Raw genomic sequence first — 23,029 nt, 5'->3', positions numbered from 1 at the left:
TGGATTGAATTGTGGTTAATGACGCTGTGGATGTTATGGCAGACAGAGACCTTTGGAAGAGACTTGTGCCATGCTGTAGTGAGCTGAGTGATTTTAAGTATAAATTCAAGGAAATTATACCAATACAAAAATACTTGCAAATCTCTCTTAGTGTGCATTTTTATATTAAGGCAAACTTCATACTTTGAAATAAACAAAGTGCACTTTTAATGCTGAAGAGTAGCACTCAAACCAGTTTTATGAAGCTCTTTCAGTTCTTCAGTGTAGATTTCAAAAAAACCACTTTTTTTCCTCAGAAGGGTGAAGAACTGTGTACCCACATTTCAGTTGTGTGCATCATTCAGATTGATCTCATAACCTATTTTTAAAATTTCCCACAAAAATTTCTGAACAGTCTTGTACAACCCAGGGAAAATAGTCACAGCAAGAGATGTCTGTCCTTCATGGGTCATAACATGATCTACTCCTCTTTTTTGGTAAAAAGTGATTGGAACATGCACTCTTTTTTGTGTTATTTCTTTACCAAGTTTGAGTTGTACTAAAACCAGTTAAATACCTCCAAGAATTGAAGCTATTTGGAGCTAAGACTCTGCCTTTTCCTCACATGTGTACAAGCCCATCGCTGTTGGGGAGGTTGTCAGCTCTGGCAAAGGTCTGGGTATTGCTGCAGTACAAATAGAAACGCAGATGATGGTAAAAAAAATTGAAGTGTGCATTGGCTGCAGCTCATGAAATCCTAGTTTGAGGAGAGTTTGAAAGACAGCTGGGAATGTAATGCTTATTTTTAGCACAGGTGGAAATTCCTCTAGGCATTATTCTATTCTTAGTTTAACCCATGCTGATCATTCTTTTGTTAAAATGTTCCTTCCAGACAATCAGTAAAGAGCCACCAAACAATTTGACTATGAAGGTAAATCATACAAGCTAAATAACAATGAACTGAAAAAGAATTCAGCAAAGTATTCAGTGAAAATGTGGATTAATTGACTAATTAATTGAATAATGACTCTTGAATGAATATATCACTCAGAGTTGGTAATACGGTCACGCTCAGAGCAGGAGAGAAGCAAGACTTTGTAATTCTGCTTCTCTGTTGAACACTGACCATCACATGCATTAGGTGCGGTCCGTATCCACGTGCCTTTGGAGCAGCTCCCTGGCGCTACACGCCTCCGTGGCAGACCAGGCTGAGACCAGAACACAGATCACCCCTTCATGCCCTGGTTTTCGTCGGAAGCAGGCGTGAGCCGCAGCGTGTTGCAGCAGGCAAGGGGAAACAGCCTTACGCTGTTCGGACCCAGGTGTGAACTGGCACAGGGCCATGGACTTGGAAGAAGCCACAGTCACTGTACAATTTGAGAACTGCAGGAAACTAATCGGAGGCACTTGCATGCTGTCTTCTAGCTATATGATCAAAAAGTGGTTTTCCCACCAGTAATGAGCACCTACCCATCTCTCATACTAAATGCAAGCAGTAGACTGTTACTTTTTTCCCATTATTTTTTGTGTCATTTTTCAACAGTGATGAGCAGGTGAGTCCTGTATCTTTAGGATCTATAACTGCTTAGAAAATTAAACAATACCACTACGGTGCTCTGATCATCTAACATACTTCTTGCCGTATGGGAATTTGCAGAAACATGACTATGTACAGAGGGAAAGGCAGGACAAGCTACATTAGGTTTTAAAGAACATAATCCATGCCACGATGTGATGTATTCAGTGGCTAATTTTTTTCTTGCTGAATTCCTTTTTGAAGTTGTGGTTTAAAGATGAAAAAAAAACCCAACACACAAAACCAAAAACTAACTCACAGTAATCAAGAGTCTGAAATTTGCAGCCTTGAAATAATATTTTAATAAAGAGTAGAAAATTGTGGCTTTTAATTAAATGACTGTAAGGAACACAGTGGAATTTGTAAAACTCCTACTAATGTACTCAAAGCCTAAAGCATTAATAATAGATTCAAACCGAGAGACAGATTTATAGGGGGATTCAGGCATGTGGAGAGGTGCCCAGTATTGGCCTCGTTTTCCTTCTCATTCAGCGTTGTAGAAGTGCTCCCGACTGAGAGTAAAGGCGAGCTGTTACTTTGGAGCGATCTGATGGGCTGCAGCGTGGGAACCGAGGGGCTGAGTCCTCGCTGGCCTCAGTAATTCCTCACGTAGAGTGGGACAGGGCCAGCAGGAGCTACTGGGAGAGCCCAGCCAGCCAGTAATTCGTGACTTTAGGTCACTTGTTCTGGCTGTTGGAAACACAGCTCGGAGGGCTTGAAGCTGCATCTCCCCTGCCTCAGGTAGCTGCCCTAACTCATCAGCAGTTTTGTGCTAATGTTTTTTCTGTGCTGTGCATGAGACTCGGGCTTCTCTCTGCCTTGTTCAGGCCTCTTCCACAAGCAGCAGGGCATCAATCACTCACCTTTGTTTTGCACTCTTGACACCTGCAGCTCAAGTGCTCCTTTTGGGAAAAGAATTGCGTGGAGAGCAAAGTCTTGCTTTCCCATAGATCAAGAGCCTGATAGAGCTGCAGAGCAAAGGCTTGAACTGTGCCCTGTAGATAACCAACAAACATCAGGAGTGGCGTGCGTCAGTGGCAGCGGTGCATGGCAGGTCTCCACCTCAGTGAAGAGTTAGGGTTCAGGCGCTCAGCAGGCTTCAGCTCGGTGTCCAAGGGCTACAAAGTGAGTGATAGGTTTGGACTATCAGCCCAACCTCATCTGAGAGTTTCCCAGAGAGCGAAAGCAGCGTTGGGGGAGCATCGTCTGCTCCCGGGGCCTCGGCCTGGCTTGTTAGTCAGCGTGAAGAACAGCAGCTTCTGGGACATGTGGGGCATCAGACATTTACTGAGCATCACTCATGTCTTCCCACTCCTCTGTCCTTGCCTGGACATCGCTTGCTGAATCACTGCTTCGGATCCTGCTGGGAGCCTCTGGCAGGGCAAATGGAAGCCATGTATCTCAGCACCTCATTTTAAGGTCACTTAGGTAACCAGCATCTCTGTGAAACAGGGATCTGCTACAGCGCAGGCACTCTGCAGGGTAAGAAATTGCAAAGAGCAGGTACTGGAAAAGCATTTGGCCTGTGCTAACTAACTGGGAGAAGACGCAGAAATACTGCAGCCCTGGCATTAGCTTGAACACTGTTTAGAGCAAGTCCTGAGCAGATGAAGATTTCCTGATAGGATCAATGGGCAGGTCATGGATTAGGGACATCTGAGATTTTAAAAAAACAAACCACTTCCTACTGCAGGGTGATGTAGTTGGGACATGCATGTATGACCGGTGCTACAGGAACAATATTTCACGCACGTTTCAGAAAAAGAATTACTGGGGTAGTTTTTATTGTTAGTCCTTGCCTGTAAATGCAGGTGCTGTCTTTATAACCAGGCAGGGCTCATTATGCCAGTGCATCTCTTGTCACTCACAGTATTTGTAAAGGCTTCTGGCAAAGGAGCCATAAAAATTTGGGCGTGTAATCAAGAGCTGAACTGAGATGGCACAACGAGAAGTGCTCAGGTATTACTGCTGGCTGACCAGCTTGTAGCCAAATGGACTTTATCAAAAATACTTTGGCTATTCTTCTTTAGTTTTTCATTATGTGAAACCAGTTTAATTTAGATAGTATAGATTGTATTTTAACTGCTATAAAGAATAATACAGTTCCTTTGTTTCCACAGATATTGATGAATGTGCTACCGGGAGAGTTATCTGTCCACAATTTAGGCACTGCGTCAATACTTTCGGAAGCTACATTTGCAAGTGTCATAAAGGCTTCGATCTTATGTACATCGGAGGCAAATACCAATGCCATGGTAGTAACAACTTACTCTTATGTGCATGTAATAGAGCTGCATATTCTAAACTGAAATTAATGGTTTAAAGAGGAAGGGTTACTTATTATGGCTGAAATGTTGAAGCAGGTTGTTTTAAGTTGCACTGCATCTGTATTTTAGGAAAGGGTGGATTGTAGAAATAGACTGTGAAAAAGAAAGCATGTATTTGGCCCCCGTTCTTGTAACTTGTTCTCCTGTGAAAGCTAGTGGGCCTCAACTGCTTATGATCCTTCATAAAGGATCAGAGATAATGAGGCATTGCCTTCTGTTTGTTTAAGTATATTTTTTGGCGAGAATCTCTATGCAGAGCACTGGAATTTGGAGATTTTTGCTTGCATCACTAACAACAAGCATAGAAATGCCATTTAAGACATTTCAAGCAGTTTCTACTTGATGTAGAAACATCTATACAAATGTACAATAGAGGAAGCATTTTATGAAAAAACAGTTTAATACCTCTGTGATTAAGAACGTGCATATTCCTACACTCAGTTTTTCTTTTCTTATCATGCCATCTTTAAGAAGTAGTTATTAAAATTGTGATCTTCATGCTCTCAACTGCAGTCTACTCACAGCCTGTCTTTGAAGCTGATGCTCCGCTGATGCTGAGCAATACCAGAATTGCACAATAGTCCCTTTTACCCTAACGTTTTATTGCCACATTGATTCATGACCATCTATCTTCCTTTTCCCACTGGCACTTAAGTTTCATGACATTTAAAAAAATTAATAGTATTTTCCTAGTAACTGTACTACTGTTTGTGTTTTTGCAGGGATAAGCAGAAAGTCAAGTTTCTTTGATGTAAACTATTTTTTAATGTAACTTTCTATTGCAGATATAAATGAATGTTCCCTTGGCCACCATCAGTGTGGTAGTTTTTCGCGATGTTACAATACACCAGGATCCTACAAATGCAAGTGTAAAGAAGGATACAGAGACAATGGCACAAACTGCATACGTATGTAATATTCCTTTTTAAAAAGGAATTATGAAAGTAAATGCGTCCCATGTTGTAAATTTTGACATACAGCACTATCAGGCTCAGTTTCTCTTAACTATTTTTAATACTTAATAAGGGGCCAGGGAATGTAGTCAGAGTTTTCTGAGTCTTAGCATGCCTTAGTAAAAATACCTTTCCGTGGGACATTTTCATAATTAGAAAGCAATTCACCTCTCCCTATTCACAGCTTGATGCTAGAGATTGCTTCAGGATGAGAACAACTGAGTAAGCAGGGTAGGTCTGGTCAAACAGTACATATTACTCATACCCTGTTATTATGTACGCTCTGCAGCTGGCCCATTTCAGCAGCTCACCCCGTCCATTCCCCGCTGCTCCCCAGATGTGAGCAGAGCCAAGAGGGAGGATTTCTCTGGACGAATTCCCTGTTGGAGAATTCCTTTCCTCACCTTCCTCTTGGGAGAAGCAGCCATCCCCCTTGGTAGAGAATAGGCCATCGAAGCTCCCCTGCATTTGACGTCCCTCAGGACTGTGCAGCTCTGTGACATCTGCTGAATCTTTTTGAGGACCCTGTGTTCATCCGTGGGTTCTGGTCTGCGGTGACTCACTGATCTCTTTAAAGAGCAGCACCATTGCAGATTTGTTTCCTGTGGCTGTAGCTGTCATGGTAATGTGGTCTGGCTAAGGTGATCTTTCACAACCTGGGTGCTTGCAGTTATATGTGGATACATTTCACATGTGTTACTGGTACATAGTCCTAAGGTACATTTTGTATTTTAATATACCATAGTGTAAAAACTGCAGGGTATTCAAAATAGTAATAAACAAGGTGGCCAGAGAGAAAACCTTTTTACCTGCTATCGTCAAACAATTAATTGTTTAACAAACAGTAGTTCTTCATTTTAACTATGTGTTATAGTTGAAACACTTGTACACCAAATATGTGACTAGAGTTCTTATTGGGGCTTTTAAGATCTCCAGTGAGATATAAAAAGCTTATTAACAAATAGAAAATTATAAACAACAAAACAGATGTTCTTGAGTTTCCTGTCAGCAGAAACTGCCCTTGTGAAACCAACTGAAAATTTATTGTCCTTTCTTTATGAAATATTGGGGGAGATGGTACTGTATGCACTGTCACTTTGGTGCAGGTGGTGCTCAGTTCACCTTCTCCTTTCTGTGGAGGCTGAAAAAATGCCATTTACTTAGTTTCCTGGTGTTTAGCAAAGGTAAAGATCTAAATGAAAGCTATTGGTTTAGGTGCAGTCTCTAAAGTGATTAATGCTTATTGACAAGGAGAACAGTTGAGAAGTGGAGAAGTCTGAAAGATAACTTTCTTAAGAAAAAAGGTATCTGCCTATCCATGACCAAAATGGTTGTAACATTGGAGTCTGACTAAACTTGCATCCACTCCCGAGAACAAACTTGTCCAGTTTAGAAGGCTGCTTAACACACATCTTCGTGTCCATGCTTTTTTACTAACAGTGCTTTTGGGTAAGTTTTGCCAGCTCTGAGAGTTGATGCTTTGGAGGAGGCAGGGATGGAAGTCTCTTTGCCTTCAGTCATTCTAAATCACCTCTAAACTGCTGTAATGAGAAGTACTATCTAAAGGGGTGTGATAATTCAGCACTGCTGATGCTAAAGTATGTTTCTAATTAGTGGAAACATTCAGAAGAAGAGAAATTATTTCAGCAAAGACTCTGTGTCACAATGAAATACCTTGTCAAATTTCTGGAGCGAGAGACTCAGATGTCCACTTTGGTCCCATTTTGATTCTCTTTGCAGTTATTCCTAACATTATGATTGAACCACCTGGTCCATATCATATATTCAGGGGCAACAGCACGCTCCCTAAGGGAGGCAGTGAAATAACCAATAGGATTCCTGATGCTGGAGGCACAAGGAAACCCCTCAGACCGCTATATGTACCTGCTATTGTTACAGAAAGGCCAGTGGCCAGGCCAACGACTCGACCTACACCTGGGCCAACGACTCGATTGACACCAAAGCCAACCACTAGGTATGTGCCAGTGACAAGGCCAGTAACGAAGCCAGTGACAAGGCCTCCACCTCCAACACCACCTCATCCTACAACGTTAAGACCTACACTACCACCACAAAGAACTCCTCTGGTAACGACTGAAGAGCCTTCACATGTTCCCATTGAAACTACATCTTCCCAAGGAATTACAGATGACAACAGGATCCAGCTAGAACCTCAGAAACCCCGAGGAGATGTATTCAGTAAGTAATTTTACATTACATTTACAAATCCTTTGATTTAACAGAATTGTAGATGCAGTGAGGTGAAAGCATGCACTGTACTGTGTGGGGTTTTTTTGAACACTTTATCAATGAGAACAAAGATACGAAACCGAAAATTATCAGATGGTAAAGCTGCACAAATAATTTATTTTATTACCTAAAAAAAATATAAGGAGGAAGGTCTGAATCAATTCAACCAAAAATTTCGCTTTTTTTCTTCCTGAAATTATTTAGTGTTTAATTATGAGTGTATCATCCTGTGTAAGTGCTTAATCTAATTACCGTTTCAGATGGAAGTTTTGGAGAACCGAAAGACATTTTATTGAAAAGTATTGAAATGCGACATAACTCATAGTGGTCGATGGATTCAAATTTAGTGAGTTGAGAGTCACTCTTAGACACCATATTTCCATAGTTTTAAGAATGGTAGGAAATGGGTCCATGTCTGATTACTTAAAGACTCTTAGGTCACCTGTATTGTATGAATTCAAATAGTCTTGGATGTTTATGACTAAGCAATGGGAAAATTGCATAAAAATAGCATAGGGGCTAATTTTATGGACTGCATATATGAAAATGGATACATGAAAAGCTGAAGATAGTAAAGATTCTCACAGCATGAACGCATGTCATTTTAAGAGCTTCTCTAAAATCTCCAGCTTTATACGCCAGCTTTAGTGCATACCATAGAAGACTTTACTAGCACATGCAGAGTTACACGTATCTGCCAAGAAATACTCAACACCTGATTTCATCTTCAGTTCTGCCACTAATTTTAGAGACGGGGAGGGTGTGCTGGGTCAGCCCTTCTCCTTCAGCTTGTACAGTAAAGCTGCTGAAGCAGTGTAGTAGGAGGAAGAGTTTACTGCCTTAGAGTGTGTTTTTTTCTGGTTGCTTTGGCATCTATGTGGTAACTTCTTGGGCTATGTTCTTTTAGGTCATTACACAGTCAAATATTTTGTTCCTTGTTAAAAAAACGGTCTGTTTTCTCTGTTCACATTTTATCTGTTGTAGACTGTTTGATAAATTTAAAATGGAGACAAAAGCTGACAGAATTTGGGAAGATAAATCCTGGGACTACTTAGAGTAGGGTGCTTTTGGCTTTTTCAAGGTTAATTCTTAAACAATCCATATTCAGTTAAAAATATTATAACATTTTTATGTAAAATTCTAAAAAGAAATACAGTAAAGACTCCCAAAACTTAATACGAATGGGAACCAATAGTTAAAAACACAGAGTTTTGTGGAAATTACTCTACACTAGCATTGTGCTGCCCAGGTGTCTTGTGTTGCAAGTGTTCTCTGGAATTCTAAAGCAGAGGGATAGTTTTGAGCTATTTTCATGAAGCCATAACAATCATCTGTATGAAGCTTATTGTTTACAATTAGTCTTTCTGTGTCCTCCCTAGAAGCTACATTTTGAAGCTAATGCTTTCAATACGTATGCTTCAGATATAGGGGTTTGGAAAGTAGGAAAGTAAAAGTGTTTTAAGTTTGTTTTCTGACTGTAAGCTTACTTTATGGTACGTATAACAAACACAGGAAACAATGATCTTTGCAAAGTGTTTATCATCTATTTATCTAGGTCAGCTGCCACCCTTTGAGGTTCATGATCTACATACATAGCTTCAAAGGCTTCAGTGCACAATACAGCAGGATTCCAGCAGGTCAAGCACAAGCAACTGTTCCTGGCCTCAGTAGGTAGTACAGGGATAGATGGCTCCTCAGACCAAGTTGATAGATACGTGTCTTTAATCTAATCCCGTATTATTTGTTCTATCCCCTGCTAAACATATACTTGATCATAACTGTGTGACTGAAGGCGTACTCCACCTGTACTCTAGGTGGTAGGAATCTGCATGGTGCTAGTAGTGTGATCCTTAATGAAGCTGGTGTCTTTTCTCCTCTCTCATTTATCTCTTTCCACTCTCCTTTCCACTGTTTTTTTTTCTCTCTTCTGGCCACTTTGAAAGAATCATCTAGGTAGTGGTCGCTGGTGTCCCCTCCCACCTTCTCTCTGTCCAGAGGCATTTCCTTAGTGAGTGCACAAAAGCATTTGTTTAGGATTTGAGACCTACAGTAGCGTGCAAAAGAGTTCTGTTCCAGAAGAATGTGCTGCCTTGTCACGGAAAGCATCGCTTGTAGGGTAAGGTGTTAGTTCACCTATTTGAATCCTGTTACTGCATGTTTTTGTGGGTTTTTGTGGGGTAGGGGGGAAGTTACATTTCCTCATGTGGGACATCTAGAAAAGCAAGTAGAAAAGTTATAGACACATACACTACTACAGTGGGATGTTCTGGGCATGACTCGGCCTGTCCTAACCTGCTCTGAGCACTGCACTTCTAAGGATGATACCGGGATAGTCATACATCCCCAAACGTCATCACACCGGGGGTTCACACGCACTCAGCACCACAGGAGCATCACTGCCAGGTGCTGAGTTCCTGGGCATTAGCTGGGCTGCAGACGCGGCTGCGCGCGTGCTCTTGCCCAGCGACTGATGCAAGGGCATGAGCTCAGATGCCTTTCACGTTAGCTTACAGGTGGCATCTGCCGGGTGGGCTCAGCTTCATGTTGCGGCTGGCCAGCCCTGCCCCTGCTCCAGGCCCGTGGGAGAGCAGTGCCTGACTCTGCTAGGCTGCAGCTGCTCCGGGTGAGGCACCGCAAGCTCCGGACGGCCATGCTTCCACCAAGCCTAAGCCAGGGCCTCTCAAAAAGCGTTCCTCACAGCCAAACACAATGCTAGCAATTGCGATGTTAAGACAATACAGAATTTTAAACTGAAATAACTAGTAACATTTAGCTAACCTCTGATGAGCTGCTTATCTGCCATGTGGATGTGCCAAACCTTCCCCACCTCCAAAAACGTTTGTGGATTTTTCACTTGCCTCTGCATTTCCTCAGTGAAGGGGCTTTTTCAGCTACTTCCTTCAGCTTTAAAACTGTTGCTGTTTTAATCTCACCTACATCAGACATCTTTGCAGTGTTCCTGGGTTGTGGATATGAGCTAATTTCTTTTGGCTTATACCGAGCCTCTTTTGGGTTCATTTCCCCACATCATCTGCTTCTCCAGTTATGGCAGCAAAGAAGCTAGTTCTCAAAAATGAATTTGCACCGTGGTCCCCGTATGCCTGCCTGAAAAGAGAAGAGAAGAGAAAGCCTGGCTCTTGCCACCTTTGTTTCTCACAGGAGAATGCAGGCAGCAATTCAGTCATCTTGTAACACTCATTGTCTTGGAAAACAGAGGAAATTGGATGTTAGATCCACTAAGATCATGAAGTAGGACTTACCTTCAGTTTTGTGAAGTCTTCAGAAGAGTTACGGTGTCTTCTTAGATGGCTGCTTCCTCGTGTGTTGCCAAGGGCTGTTCAGGTAGTGTTTTATCACACAAGGATGGGCAAAACCCAGCACAGAGAGCACTGTAGCCAGCAACGACTGGCAGTTTTGATCTTCCATCCCTTAGCAACGTGCTGAAGACCTCAATCTTTAAAGTTGTGGTTTTAAACTAGGTTAGCTTGTGATGCATGGACTTTTTCCTTCCTTTTTTCCCCCACGGGCTCTGAAGCTTTAGCCAGACTTTCTCAAAGCAGCGTGACAGTAAACGCTGCTTTGCTTGGCCATCTGAAGAGGTGGTACTTCCACTAGACAATCCATGGCAAGGGAGTAGTTGGTGCGCTGTACATTGACAGATGTCCTAGTGCACTAGACCAAATCCTGCAAACATACTAGTGGTCTAGGATTGCTCCAGATCAGGAGAGGAAACACACCTGGGCAAGTGTACTTGTTTGCTGCAAGCATCTCTCAAATTTTAACTTTTCATTATTTAACCTTTTCCTGAGCTTACCTTTGGTGACTCGTTGCTCCCTATTTTCCATCTTTGTCGCTACTCGACCTGCCATCCCACACACTGAGTAAGCTTGTCCTAAGTTTTCACTTCAGAGCACTTTTGAATGTGCTGCTTAGCTTGAAATCAGATTAGGACCAGTGAAATTGGTCTGTTCAGTGGTGACAAAGAGCACAAATGATAATAATGCTGATAATGTTATTTAAATGTCTTTGTGATTTTTGAAAGGTATCAGGTTGTTGTGTTTCTTTAGGTGCTTTACCCCTTTTCTAAAAGTTCCTGCAGTAACTTTGGGGAGCTGCTTTTTCAGAGAACAAAAAAATGAGTATTTTTTAAAATGGAATTCCTACACTTGGCCTTTGAACCACTTAGTCAGATGCAGACAGTGGAATCTGGCACCAGGGATAATCTTCTCCTGATATGGATATGGGGGGAATGGCAATGAGGGAGGAATGCAGCGATGGCTTAATATTTAACTATTTCAGGACTGATACAAACTACAGTGAATGACAGAGGAATCTTTTCTCAGATGGATAAAGTTTCTAACTAATAGAAGGTACTTCTCAATAAGACTATGAATTTCTGCTACCATTGGGATCTGGGTGGTAAGCCTTAAAAGCACAAACTTAAAGACAAAGCATAATACTAGATAGCAACAGAGCAAGAACAAAAACCCTTATCTGTATTAAAAGATAGTTTAGTAGATGATAGCAATTAGATAGATATTAGATAGATAGCAATTTTCCTTCTTAGCCTTTGGTGGAACTGAAGAGATTGGAATTAGGAGACTTTTCTTCTAACTGCTATTAAATGTAAAGATTGGATTAAAACTTGATTCTTTCAGCTCCCCCTTTTAGTGACTGAAAAGTCCTTAGTGCAGTAAATGCAGTTATGTGATCCTTGAAACTGTTGAAAAAAGGGAAATGCTAAAAGGAAAGAAGGGGGGGGAGTTATTCCTTGATATCATTAGATTAGCATCTTTTTCCAATAGCATTTCATTTGTTTTCACTGCTCTGGCACCTATTAAAATGTATTTGTCTGAATATTTAAGCATTTAAGATAGACACTTTGTTCCTGTATGTACTCCGTAGCTAAATCGTAAGATCTAGGAGACTCACAAATCATACCCTCCATCAATCTTCTAGCTAGTTTTATCCCCAGGTCTGATACACAAGCTTCTGTAGACTACTTATTTTAGCTGTGTTTCCCTGAAACTCAGTTCTGTCACTCTGCACGTCCTGAATAGCTGCTCATAGAAAAGCAGGCAGGTTACTTTTCAGAAAATCTTCTGGAAATATATATAATAAGAGATGTGATTTAGGTCAAAGTTAATGAGCCGTGTAACTGCTGGAGAGATGCAAGATTGGACTTTAGAGTGGTTGCATGCTAGCACCATCTCTCCCTCCTTACGCAAACAGTACGGTAGAGGGTGGGACAGTCTGTGAAAGCCCTTCCTGAAATAATTCTCACTGCAGAATTTGAATTCTGCGGAGTTTCAGGCAACATATCCGGGACACTGCAGATCGAGATAGAAGGGTAAAGTGTTAGTTAGGGACTGGAACATCTCTCGTATGAGGAAAGGCTGAGAGACCTGGGGCTGTTTAGCCTGGAGAAGAGAAGGCTGAGAGGGGGCCTTATCAATGTCTATAAATACCTGAAGGGTGGCTGTCAGGAGGATGGAGCCAGTCTCTTTTCAGTGGTGCCCAGTGACAGGACGAGGGGCAATGGGCACAAACTGCAGCACAGGAAGTTCCACCTCAACATGAGGAAAAACTTCTTTACTGTGAGGGTGGCAGAGCACTGGCACAGGCTGCCCAGAGAGGTTGTGGAGTCTCCTTCTCTGGAGACCTTCAAAACCCGACTGGACGCGTTCCTGTGCAGCCTGCCCTGGGTGATCCTGCCTTGGCAGCAGGGTTGGACCAGCTGATCTTCACAGGTCCCTTCCAACCCCTACCATTCTGTCATTCTGTGTACCTCTCTGTTGCCCCTTCTTTTTAGCCCAGCATATATCAAGTCTTCCCTGCAGAAAAACAGGCCGTATTCTTGTTTATGAAGTCTGACTGACCTCTGGACTACCCTTCCTTTTAGCTATTTTCTACTAGTTCTGCATGAGATCTCATCACTTGTGGGTTTTTTTGGCAGTGGAATTTAACAATTTCAGTTGTAACTATTCAGTCAAAAAATCTTTGTCCCTTTGTTGTTGTTGTTGTTGTTAACAAACAGGAAGCCTGATCATGATTATTGCGTGGAATGAAATTGTGTAAGAACGCAGTGTTTGTCATAAGGCAGAACGCTGTATTATTAATAACAATTACTAATAACACAAAGCTGCACTCCATGTTTAGTTTTGGTTTTGTTACACCAAAACAGTGATTATTCCGTAATTACAAATAACCTGACATATGTACACACCATCTCGTATACTCCCAAATTCACCAATTAGCAAGTAAATGAAAAAAAAACTCCTACTGTTTTCCCAAAGGATTAAAAAGCTGAAAAGAAATCAGTCTTATGCAGTTATTAAATGCTCCCACATTCAGGGATCGATGAAGAACTTAGCTCATGAACTTTGAGAATATGGTGCTGTGGATGTATTGGCTCACTTGGAGCTTATAAAATTCTGTGAGAAAAAGAAGCCAAGTTTATATTTAACAAGCTTTATCAAACCATTGAAGTTAAGTGAAAAGCACACTGATATGCTATATAAAGTACACAGAAAGGGCCTGGAAAGGTTGCAGGAAATAATTGTGCCAAATACTTTCTCCCAGGATCACCACTCAACATATTAGTTGTCATAGCGAAAAGAAGTGTGCACATGGATCGTATTTAGAATCCTGCATCTCTTATGGTAACTCTTGTTTCATATTGAGTGCACATTCCTTTAATTAGGTCTAAGCACTTAAGCGACTGGTTTAAAGCTCTGCAACGTGTTCTTCTAGAATTTCATAACAACAGTGTTTAGAGTGGACTTTAGAGAAAAGTTTTGAAGAAATATTTTTTGAGAGCTTTAATTGTGGGCAAATGTATCAACTTTAATTAGGAGAATGCTTGTATGTGTACACAGATGTAACTCGAATTTGTGTAAAATAGCAGTGCATTAGAAGTGGTATTTTAGTAAGTAAACTGAAGTCGTTAGGAAAATAAATTCCTAATATTTCCTGCGGTGTTTTCCGTAAACAAGAGCTATGGGGAACTGGGAAGGGGATCCACGGGGCAAGCACATACCTCGAGACTGTGACCCCTGAGTACCCTACAAATCCGAGAGCACGGCACTGGGTTTCCTCAATGCTCCATGACAGTGTTCATTCAGAGCCCCGTAACTACCTGTCTGTGGTCTGAGCCTTTCATCCCTAAATTAAATTTTTCTTAAGGCACGGGGGAAGAACAGGAAGACAGGGAGGTGCAGAGTGTCAAGTTCAAGGATAACCTGGATGAGAAGAGGATGTGGGCATCCCATCGCTGGTGGTAGAGCGCGGGCGTCCAAGGGTGACGGCACTGTCAGGTTCCTCGCAGGCTGGAGGAGTCCTGCAGCGCAGGGAGGGGGCATCTGGCTTTTCCGTCTGCTCCCTCTTTCCTGGGTGGCCTCTTTCCACCCCTGTGCCGTGTGGATGTGGCAGATGTAAAGACACTTCAAGAAGAGGCTGCGCATCCATACCTGACTAGCAGCTACAGTACACGTGTATGCTGCGCTCAGCAGTTCTGAAGCAAATTGCCGACTTGTTCTTCATAGCACGGGAAACAAACAGTATCTTTTTTTCCTTAGCGAGAAGAGGAAGGGCAAGGGGATGGCCCCGGGAGTGCAGCATAGATGCGCCTCATGCGTGGGCACTGCCGCGTTCCACGGGGAGCCACAGCCTGCAGCGTGCTGGTAACGCGAGGCCGAACTCCACTGTGAGGGCTAACGAAACCGCACCTAGAGCACTTTTCAGCTCTCGGTATAATCCTGGTAATTGTTTCGGGAGCGCTAACCCTTTGCAGATGGAGGCACCTTCAGCTGCCTTTCCAAGGTGAGGTGCGTGTGGGGCCAAGTACCAGTGCCTCCTGTTGAGATTCTCTCATAAACACCTCTGGAAGGCGAGTAGAGGGGAAGGTTTGAGCAAGGACTTGAATGTGGCTTTGTTTTATTCAGAAATGTACTTTTTAAAAGTACATTTGGAGCAGAATAGTGTGCTTCAAGGTTAAAGCTTATTTTACCTTTTCCCCCTCTCCCCCCCCCCCCGCCGGTTAAAAAGGAGCTTTCATTTGAAGAGCCTCTAGCAGATTTGGAATCACCTTTTAGAGAGCTCAGATAAATGTTACAACATAAATCAGAAATCATGTAGGCATAAAGTTTATGAATCTTCATGTGAAATATAATTAAATATCTTGAATTCTCCAAGAAAAGCACAATGCCCAGAGCCGCTCTGCTGTTTTTTATTAAAGATAAGGAAGTAGGTCACTTAACTACCTTTATCTCATTCGTTTCTAAAAACTACTTTTCCTCACAGTTCCACGCCAGCCTGGAGTGAGCAATAATCTGTTTGAAATACTTGAAATTGAAAGAGGGATTACGGCTGACGAATTTGAAGCAAATGATGACCCAGGTAAAGATCACATCTCCTGTTTGGGGCCTAGGGTGTAGGACTTTTTGAGATTTCTTGGGTTTTCATACATTTTTACAGGACTCCTGTATCTTATGCCCCTTGTTTAAAAAAAGATAAAAAAGAAAAATGCCACAACTTAAGTAAGTGAACCTTTATAGTTTTGTTTCCCAAAAGATTTAGCACAAAAATAGTGCGAATTGTTAATAACAACACTCACATCCCTTTTATTGTTTTAGTATTTTTGTAGATTCTTTTTCTAGTGCTCCTTCTGCTGCATTTAATTTTCCTATTTGCTTGCCAGTGTCAGCCACAAGGGAAATGGCTGTAGTTCCCCAACGAAAACAATCCAAATAAATCTTTTTTTTTTTCCCTCTTCTGCTCTGTTCTGCCCAGGTGTGCTGGTACACAGCTGTAATTTTGATAGCGGACTGTGCGGGTGGATGAAGGACAAAGACGATGACTTGCACTGGGAGCCGGTGAAAGATGCATCAGGTAAGATATGTGTGTACGATTGCATCCTGTAGTTGGAAGAACCACCCAGGCTTGAGGTTGATGACAATTCTCGCATCGTGATGTTCCCTTTAGTTCCAGGATATAATTCGCACCCACGCCTCTTCTGTGTATAAAAATCAAACCTGAGGATTCCCAACATGAAAGAGCAGTTGAGAACTTGCACTTTTATCATAGCTGGTATCTTTACAATGGGAATGTCTCTGAAGGAGCGGTAAATGTATTCAGTAAAAGATTATCTGCCTTAAAAGAATCAGAAAGAACAAAAATGTGGACTAGAGAACAACTTTTATTTATGGGGAAACAAAGCGTATTTTTCAAACCACCACGCAAACATAATTATTTCCATATTACTAGCAAAATTATAGAAAGCGCTGGAAGTAGTCTTTGTTCTGCTGCCAAATACAATGTTCTAGTTTAACCTCTCAGTTTGATTTTATTGAATTTTACTCTTAAGTTACAGCAACCTGTATATAGGAAAACATGTATGCAGAGGCTTCTGAAAATGGGTACATCTGGGATGGTAAAAAGCGCCCTTGCAATGAGTATTAGAGGAGACCGGGCACCAGCCACTTGTAGGATCGGAGGAGACCGGCGTGGGCAGCCAAAGCAGCAAGCCCTTCTGCTCGCACAGCTCTCCTGGTGCGCAGTCCCAGCAGCACCGCACAGCCGCAGCGCTGGCGGTTCATGCTGTTCTGTCCCCCGCTGATTTTACTGTACGGCACCAAGAGGCTGGCTGTCCTTGCCTGGTCCCCTTCCCCCAGCGCCGGGGATTAGACACGCAGCTCCGGCTCCCCGTAATGACGGGATTACTTCATACCCGCGAGAGCAGCCTTTGAAGCGCACAATGCTTACATTATGTGAGGGGATGGCAGACTTCGGAAGGAAACGTGCTCTCAGGCAGCAAAATGTTACAGGTTAAGTTGAGGGGAGGGTGAGGGCACCAAGAGACCTTCTCCCTCTGCGCCACCTCAACATAAATGCCTGTCCTTACGTTGCCACTGACGAGACAGCCATTTGCCAGCGCAGCAGGTGACCTGGCGCTGTTTGCAGGCTGTTCAGCTGGCTGAGTAGGAACGCTGTCTTCACTGCTGGGCAGGCCCCTTCCCTCCCACAGGTGTGCTCTAGTATTTTGCATGCCCCTTCCGACACTTAAAAAGTCTCACGAATTCATGACTGAATTGGACAGCAGAGCTCCTTCCTCCTGAGAGAACAGGTAGCTGTCTCCTGCTTGCAGACTGGTATTTTAAAAAAGATCACACATAATCTGAACATCTTTTTGAAACAATGGATTTAAAACCGCTTTGTTTCCGAGAAAGCCAGTCACTTAAAGCATATTCATTATCTGTACTCAAAAATCAGTGTTCATGCATACTAAGTTCCAGAACTATGATTTTTAACTGCTTTTTTTTTTTTTTAAAACTTTTTTCCTCCTGCCTTGCTTCCCTGTCAGGGACAATGTCAGCTTTTTGTTTCCTGGGTATGTTCTGCTGCTGTTGACATAACCTGTTAAAACTAGTCCCTTGAAGTCACCCACCCACTCCCTCCTGTCTGGAATACCTTGTTGCAGAGATTTATTTTCACAGCTTGTTCCTGAGTGTTTGCTTTCACCTTTCAAAGTTTGCTGTTTATTGGTTTATCAGAATCTGCATTTTGAAAGGTGCCACCCTGAAGCCTTATAAGCTTATCTGGATGCTGAAAATTCTGATTTGAGGGGACCTTTTCCTGTAGGGGCTTGCCTACAGATACGTTGGCTTTGTGCTTACCTAAATCTGTTTCCTGTCGATTGGGTTCAGTCACTGTGACTATCTGAAGCAGAGGCAGTTAATGAGTCAAGTCAGTACTTTTACAGTGATATAATTGTATCTACAACATACAGGTGCACTTACTGAAACTGTTATGCTTGTATTTTAGCAGTTAGTGGCCTTGATGCAAAAACAGTGCATTAAAAAAAACCCCAAAAACCAACAAAAAACTTTAACAGATCCTTGGATCCCACTTGATGCCCAAATGCAGATCTGGGGCCCCAGACAGCAGCATAATGCTTTGCTTTGTTAAATCTCATTGAGACCAAAGAGCTTAAAAACCTCAGTAGGAGTGAATTGGAGACAAGGTTGTCTTTCCTGTTAAGTGTGTGACAAGCCCTGCTATGTTTTCATTAAATCTCGTGGCTTTCATGAATAAGCTTTAAAAAAAATAAAGCTCTGGTTGAGTATTAGCAGGGTGACAATTTAAATGAAAAATATTTTTCTATTGTGTAATTAAGTAAAGACTGTGTATGTCAACAATATTACAAACCCCCAATATTTCTACATCATTGGTTTCAACTAAGGAGCTTAAATGCCACCTTTACTGTAAGTTCATTAAACTTGGATTTTTTGACTGAAAATTTTTTTTAAAACCTGATCCCATTTTAAAAAGAAAAAGATTCTTAGGTTCAGAGTAAGATAAGAATTTTTCAAAAAAAATTTATTTTTCAGAAGTAAGCCCTCGTCCCTTTGGTCATTTCAAATTTTAAAGTTATCATCCAGCTTGCAAAAATTTTAATGAAAAGTACCAAAAAAATTACAGGTGTGTGTTTTCTCCAAGATGTGAAGTCTCATTTATTGTAGTTTTGAGTGCTGATGGGAAAGGATATGTGGGACTTATGGAAGTATGTGTCTTTTTTTTTTTTAAGGTTTAATGGATGTTGCTGTACCTAAGGTCCTCTACTTTTCACATACTAGGTGTTTTAGTGAAGGACCCTTTACTTCATACATGATCAGAGATAATAATAGAGTTTTGAATTAAATATGTATGTTCACTGGCAACTTACTACTGTTAGAGAAGACTTCAGGGAGTATGTCAAGTTAACAGTCGTTTAAAAATCATTACTGTTTCTAGCTTTCTGTCTCTAATCCAGACTAAGAGTTTAAATTACGGTTAAATGAAAAGACTCTCCATGTTTGCAAATGGATACGCTTTCAGACTTAACCTGTTAACACAGTTCCCAAACAAAAGACATGGGACAGAAATGTAGCTCAGTTACATGAGAACATTTATGCTGGCCTTCTCATGCATCTATCTGATAGCAAAAAACTGCAGCTTACAAGGTGCTTAAATGTACACAGTAGCTTTCATGTTGCTGTGGGTTTAAAATCATGCAGTGACCAAGGAGTTGTCAGAAATGAAGGAATACATGAAATTTTCATTTTCAAAAGGGGTATTATTTGCTTTGTAAAAAAAGAAGTTAGATGGGCAAGACCTAACCTGGTACTAATGTACACGGAAGAGCAGCACTGTGAATCTTGCCGTGCAGGAGGCAGCTGCATCAGTTCTGGTTCACATTCCAGCAGTTACATGCCTTATTTAAGACTCACTGGACCTTGTGGAGCCCTTTTTTATTTTTTCATTTTTTTAAATTACTCTTGTGCATTTGGTCCTGCAACATAGCAGAATTAAAAAAAAAACAACCTAACTGCTTTTTCTTTTGCAGGGGGACAGTATCTTACCGTCTCCAACCCCAAAGGCAAAGAGGGAAGAGCAGCACATCTTATCCTGCCGCTGGGTCATGCGGCTCAGGCTGGCGACTTGTGTCTGTCGTTCAGGCATAAGGTGCCCGGACTGCATTCTGGTGCCCTCCAGGTCTTCGTAAGGAAAAACGGTGCTCACGGACCAGCCATTTGGGGAAGAACTGGTGGCCATGGCTGGAGAGAGACACACATAAATTTACAAGGAGTAGGCATCAAGAGTGTAAGTACCAATGCATGTGCTGCCTTTTGGGTTTTTTCGCACGAGAAGCTGGAGACATTTAGATGGGGTAGCGCCGGATGGTTTGTTTTCTGGGCCCAATTTCAGCTTGTGTTTTACTACTTTGATCCCTGCCAATGGAATCACATTAAGGGTAAAACCGTCATTGTACATTTTGTCAAATTAATTTTTTTGCAAAAAAAGCCCACCTACAGCAATAGACACATAGGAAATGACAAAATAGCCTTATTGAGCTGCCTCGTAGAGCCTGTTTTTAGGGAATCACGATGCAGGAAAGAGCAGTCTAATGAGCAATGGCATACTGTACATGGATTTCTGAAAAGCCTCTATCAAGATTCCTCGTAAACAATGCTTTAAATAATACAGTGCCATGAAATAGGAAGAATCATCCCCGGCAGATTAATAAGTGGCTAAGCCAGGGCAAAGATATTGAAAATAAGTAATTTTTGATAATGCAGGGAGGTTACATGTGCAATCTCACATGGTTTTACACTCTTCAGCGTACCTGCAGCTAGTCTGGACGAGGAGGTAAATGATGACCTAACTATGCCAATAACACAGATCGGCTTAGTGCAATCGGAGGAAGCTCTCTGAAGTGCCATGGAGAATCTTTTAATGCCTGCAAATCTCAGAAACATTGGGTGATAAACTGATGTATCAAAAGCTCAGCATTTTTCTTCAACCTCTGGTTAGCTTTGAAGATGGTTTCTGTTTCAGATCTGAAGAAGGGGCTTGGCTGCTTCAGGGCCTGTTTTGCTCTGACTTCCATCAGGTGGTCTAAAAAAATCTCATACATCACAATGTTCATGGTGGGAGCAGGCTACACCACACACAGAGTATGTGGTTCTAAAATTAATGTTAAGGCTGTAACTAGTGCAGTTAATTTTCTGAAAACTTTACCTCAGGAAAAGTAAATAATACACCTGACCTTCTGTTAGCTGTAAATGAATATCAGGCCGAGAATATGGAAGTTTATAGCGGGTGAACAATATATGTGCCCCATTCTCACCCTTTTCCACCAAGTTCAGCACTTCTTGCAATCCTCGGGTCTGTCTCACCTTACAGAGCAGTTCATTAACTACGTGTGTATGGCTAACATACTGTCTGGCAGAAAAGCAACTGAGTTTTAGAGCCGGCAAACAAGACCAGCAGTTCCCCTTTGCACTGTCCCTGCCCCTCTTGACCACCTCAGCAGTAGCTGTCGGGGTGGCTTGCCGACCCTAACCCATCGCTGGTCCGCAGGCCAGGGCTGCCTCACGGCAGTGTACGGAGCAGTCCGGTTTGGGATCTTTTCCAGCCAGCATGGGGAGCCTGGGCTGCAGCCTGGAACCACTGTGACATTTATTCCAAGGATCAGGGAAATGAGAGAAAACTCTAGGTAAGCAGCGATGGCCTCTGCACAGAGAAATCAGGTGGAAATACAGAAGCTTTATTTTCTAGCTAATTAAAAACCAAAGGCAAGCAATTGTAGGGGGGCCTGCTGGAAACCTGAGGAGAATCCTTCATCACACTTCCTAATGAATAAGCTCTGTGTAGATTATTTCTAAAACACGCCCCAAATCAATCATTTCTAATAAAATAATTCATTTTTTCAACATAGAGTTGAATAAAAAAAATTTCTAAATTCTTTCATTTCTAAAAAAAACTCTGTGTATTCAACACAGAGTTTCTCTGACCTCCTCTGTTCCTACTCGTTATTTGAAAGAGTGCTTTCAGCAAGCATCCAAATTTCTGAATCTGTATTAACTCTTTCCAGCTCAGTGATAACAGCAGACTCTTAAAAAGGTTTGCTGTAGGCTTCGCATAATATTTAAGCCACGGTCAAAACCACTCACCGTATTAAACAGTTCAGGCTTCTGAATCTACATGAGTAGCACAGGTGAGCAAGGCTGAGTTATGGGAAGTGTTTCTTAAATTCAGCTGGCCATTCTGTGTATATCACCTCTGATTTATGATCCAGTCCTTCTGTAGTCAAGCTTTATATTTGTTGAATTTCTCCCACTCAGGCTAAATCTAGACTGCTAATGATCTGCTTAAATCTATGCCCAAACTTCCGCTGCCATTTTGCAAGGGGCCAGTGCTTCTGTAGATTACTATGAGCCTGCAGGAGCCAGAATTTGTTAAAGAAAAGATGGGTGTTGCTAGTTTCCCACAACTAAGGCAGCTGCAAGCTGCTTTAGCAATGAAAAGCTCCTCTATTAGACAACGTTTTTCAGAATACAGAAGATTTTATGTGTTTTCCATGAGGGACGACGAAAACAGTGCAGAGACAGTATGTAGAAAATGCCCAAGATTCTCTTAGGTGGAAGTTCATCTCACCTCAGCAGGTGGTGCAACTGGAGCAACTCTGCCCTGAACTGCTGGTTCTTCACATAGATCCCTGCAAAAGTAGAGAAGGGAGAGGATCAAAAATAAAAAAAAATCCATAATTCTGAGCAGAATAAATAGGCTTTTGTGAGTCGGTTACGATTGCCTAAGCTTTCTTACTGTTGAGACCTCTCAACCAAAGCTTCTTTCCTTTCACTTTATTTCTGCACTCACATTGTTCTGTTTCTCTTCCCAGGTTATTTTCAAAGGGGAGAAAGGGAAAGGAAGAACTGGGGATATTGGACTAGATGACGTTATCTTGAGGAGAGGACGCTGCTCTGAAGAGCATTAGCAAAGACAAGGGACCAGCACACTCATCTCCTCGAGCCCTTCTCATGCTCTTCCTACCAAGCTTTGAAACAGAACTGCACAAAAAAGAAGAGTGGCAACTCCTTAGTGGTCTGCTAAGTGCAATCTCACTGAAACTTCACTTAAAAACACAGAGAGCACCTTCCAGGAATCAGCAACTGCAATCCTGTGCTGGTTGTTTCTATTAATCCTTACCCCTAAATCATATTTCATGTGTAATAACTTCGTCCCCTGTTAAGCCTGGTGGGCGCTCACACAAAGAGCACTTGTGAAAAAGGGAGAATTAATTACAAATGGTGGGACAAGAAAGCTCCAGCTCAGTAAGTGTTAGTGTTAACTGATAGTCATTATCTTCCCATAGTGCTACTCTTTCATTGATTAGATTTGACAGACAGTGGGATTGGTATAGCTTCAGAGTCACCTCAGATTAGCAGAAGCCTGGACCTGAACTTTGGTTTACTGCTATTGACCTTTGAAGAAGGGTTTGTTTCATATTACGCGGCATTTATTTTGGTGTGGTATCTGTGTTAACAAAAAGCAGTTATATAGAGTAGGCACTGCATCCTGTAATATTGCTACTGCTGTGTTTTGTGTATATGTGTATGGTTATT

At 41.9% G+C, this 23,029-nt stretch overlaps 1 protein-coding gene across 1 annotated transcript in view; it reads left to right on the top strand.

Annotated features, from left to right (window-relative positions):
• NPNT (nephronectin) overlaps positions 1-22,676 on the top strand; it is a 48,082-nt gene extending 25,406 nt beyond the window's left edge. The window contains exons 8-14 of the mRNA XM_081999316.1: positions 3,676-3,810; positions 4,668-4,790; positions 6,735-7,034; positions 15,387-15,482; positions 15,876-15,974; positions 19,468-19,724; positions 22,306-22,676. Of these exons, the coding sequence (XP_081855442.1) occupies positions 3,676-3,810; positions 4,668-4,790; positions 6,735-7,034; positions 15,387-15,482; positions 15,876-15,974; positions 19,468-19,724; positions 22,306-22,401 (1,106 nt within the window). The 3' untranslated portion in view covers positions 22,402-22,676. The remainder of the gene's footprint in view (positions 1-3,675; positions 3,811-4,667; positions 4,791-6,734; positions 7,035-15,386; positions 15,483-15,875; positions 15,975-19,467; positions 19,725-22,305) is intronic.
• The last annotated feature ends 353 nt before the right edge of the window (positions 22,677-23,029 follow it).

Source organism: Phaethon aethereus (assembly GCF_964289735.1).
Source record: "Phaethon aethereus genome assembly, chromosome: 4".
NCBI classification, from domain to species: Eukaryota; Metazoa; Chordata; class Aves; order Phaethontiformes; family Phaethontidae; genus Phaethon; species Phaethon aethereus.
The sequence above is the reverse complement of the archived record's forward strand: the minus strand, read 5'-3'. Positions and strand labels throughout refer to the sequence as shown.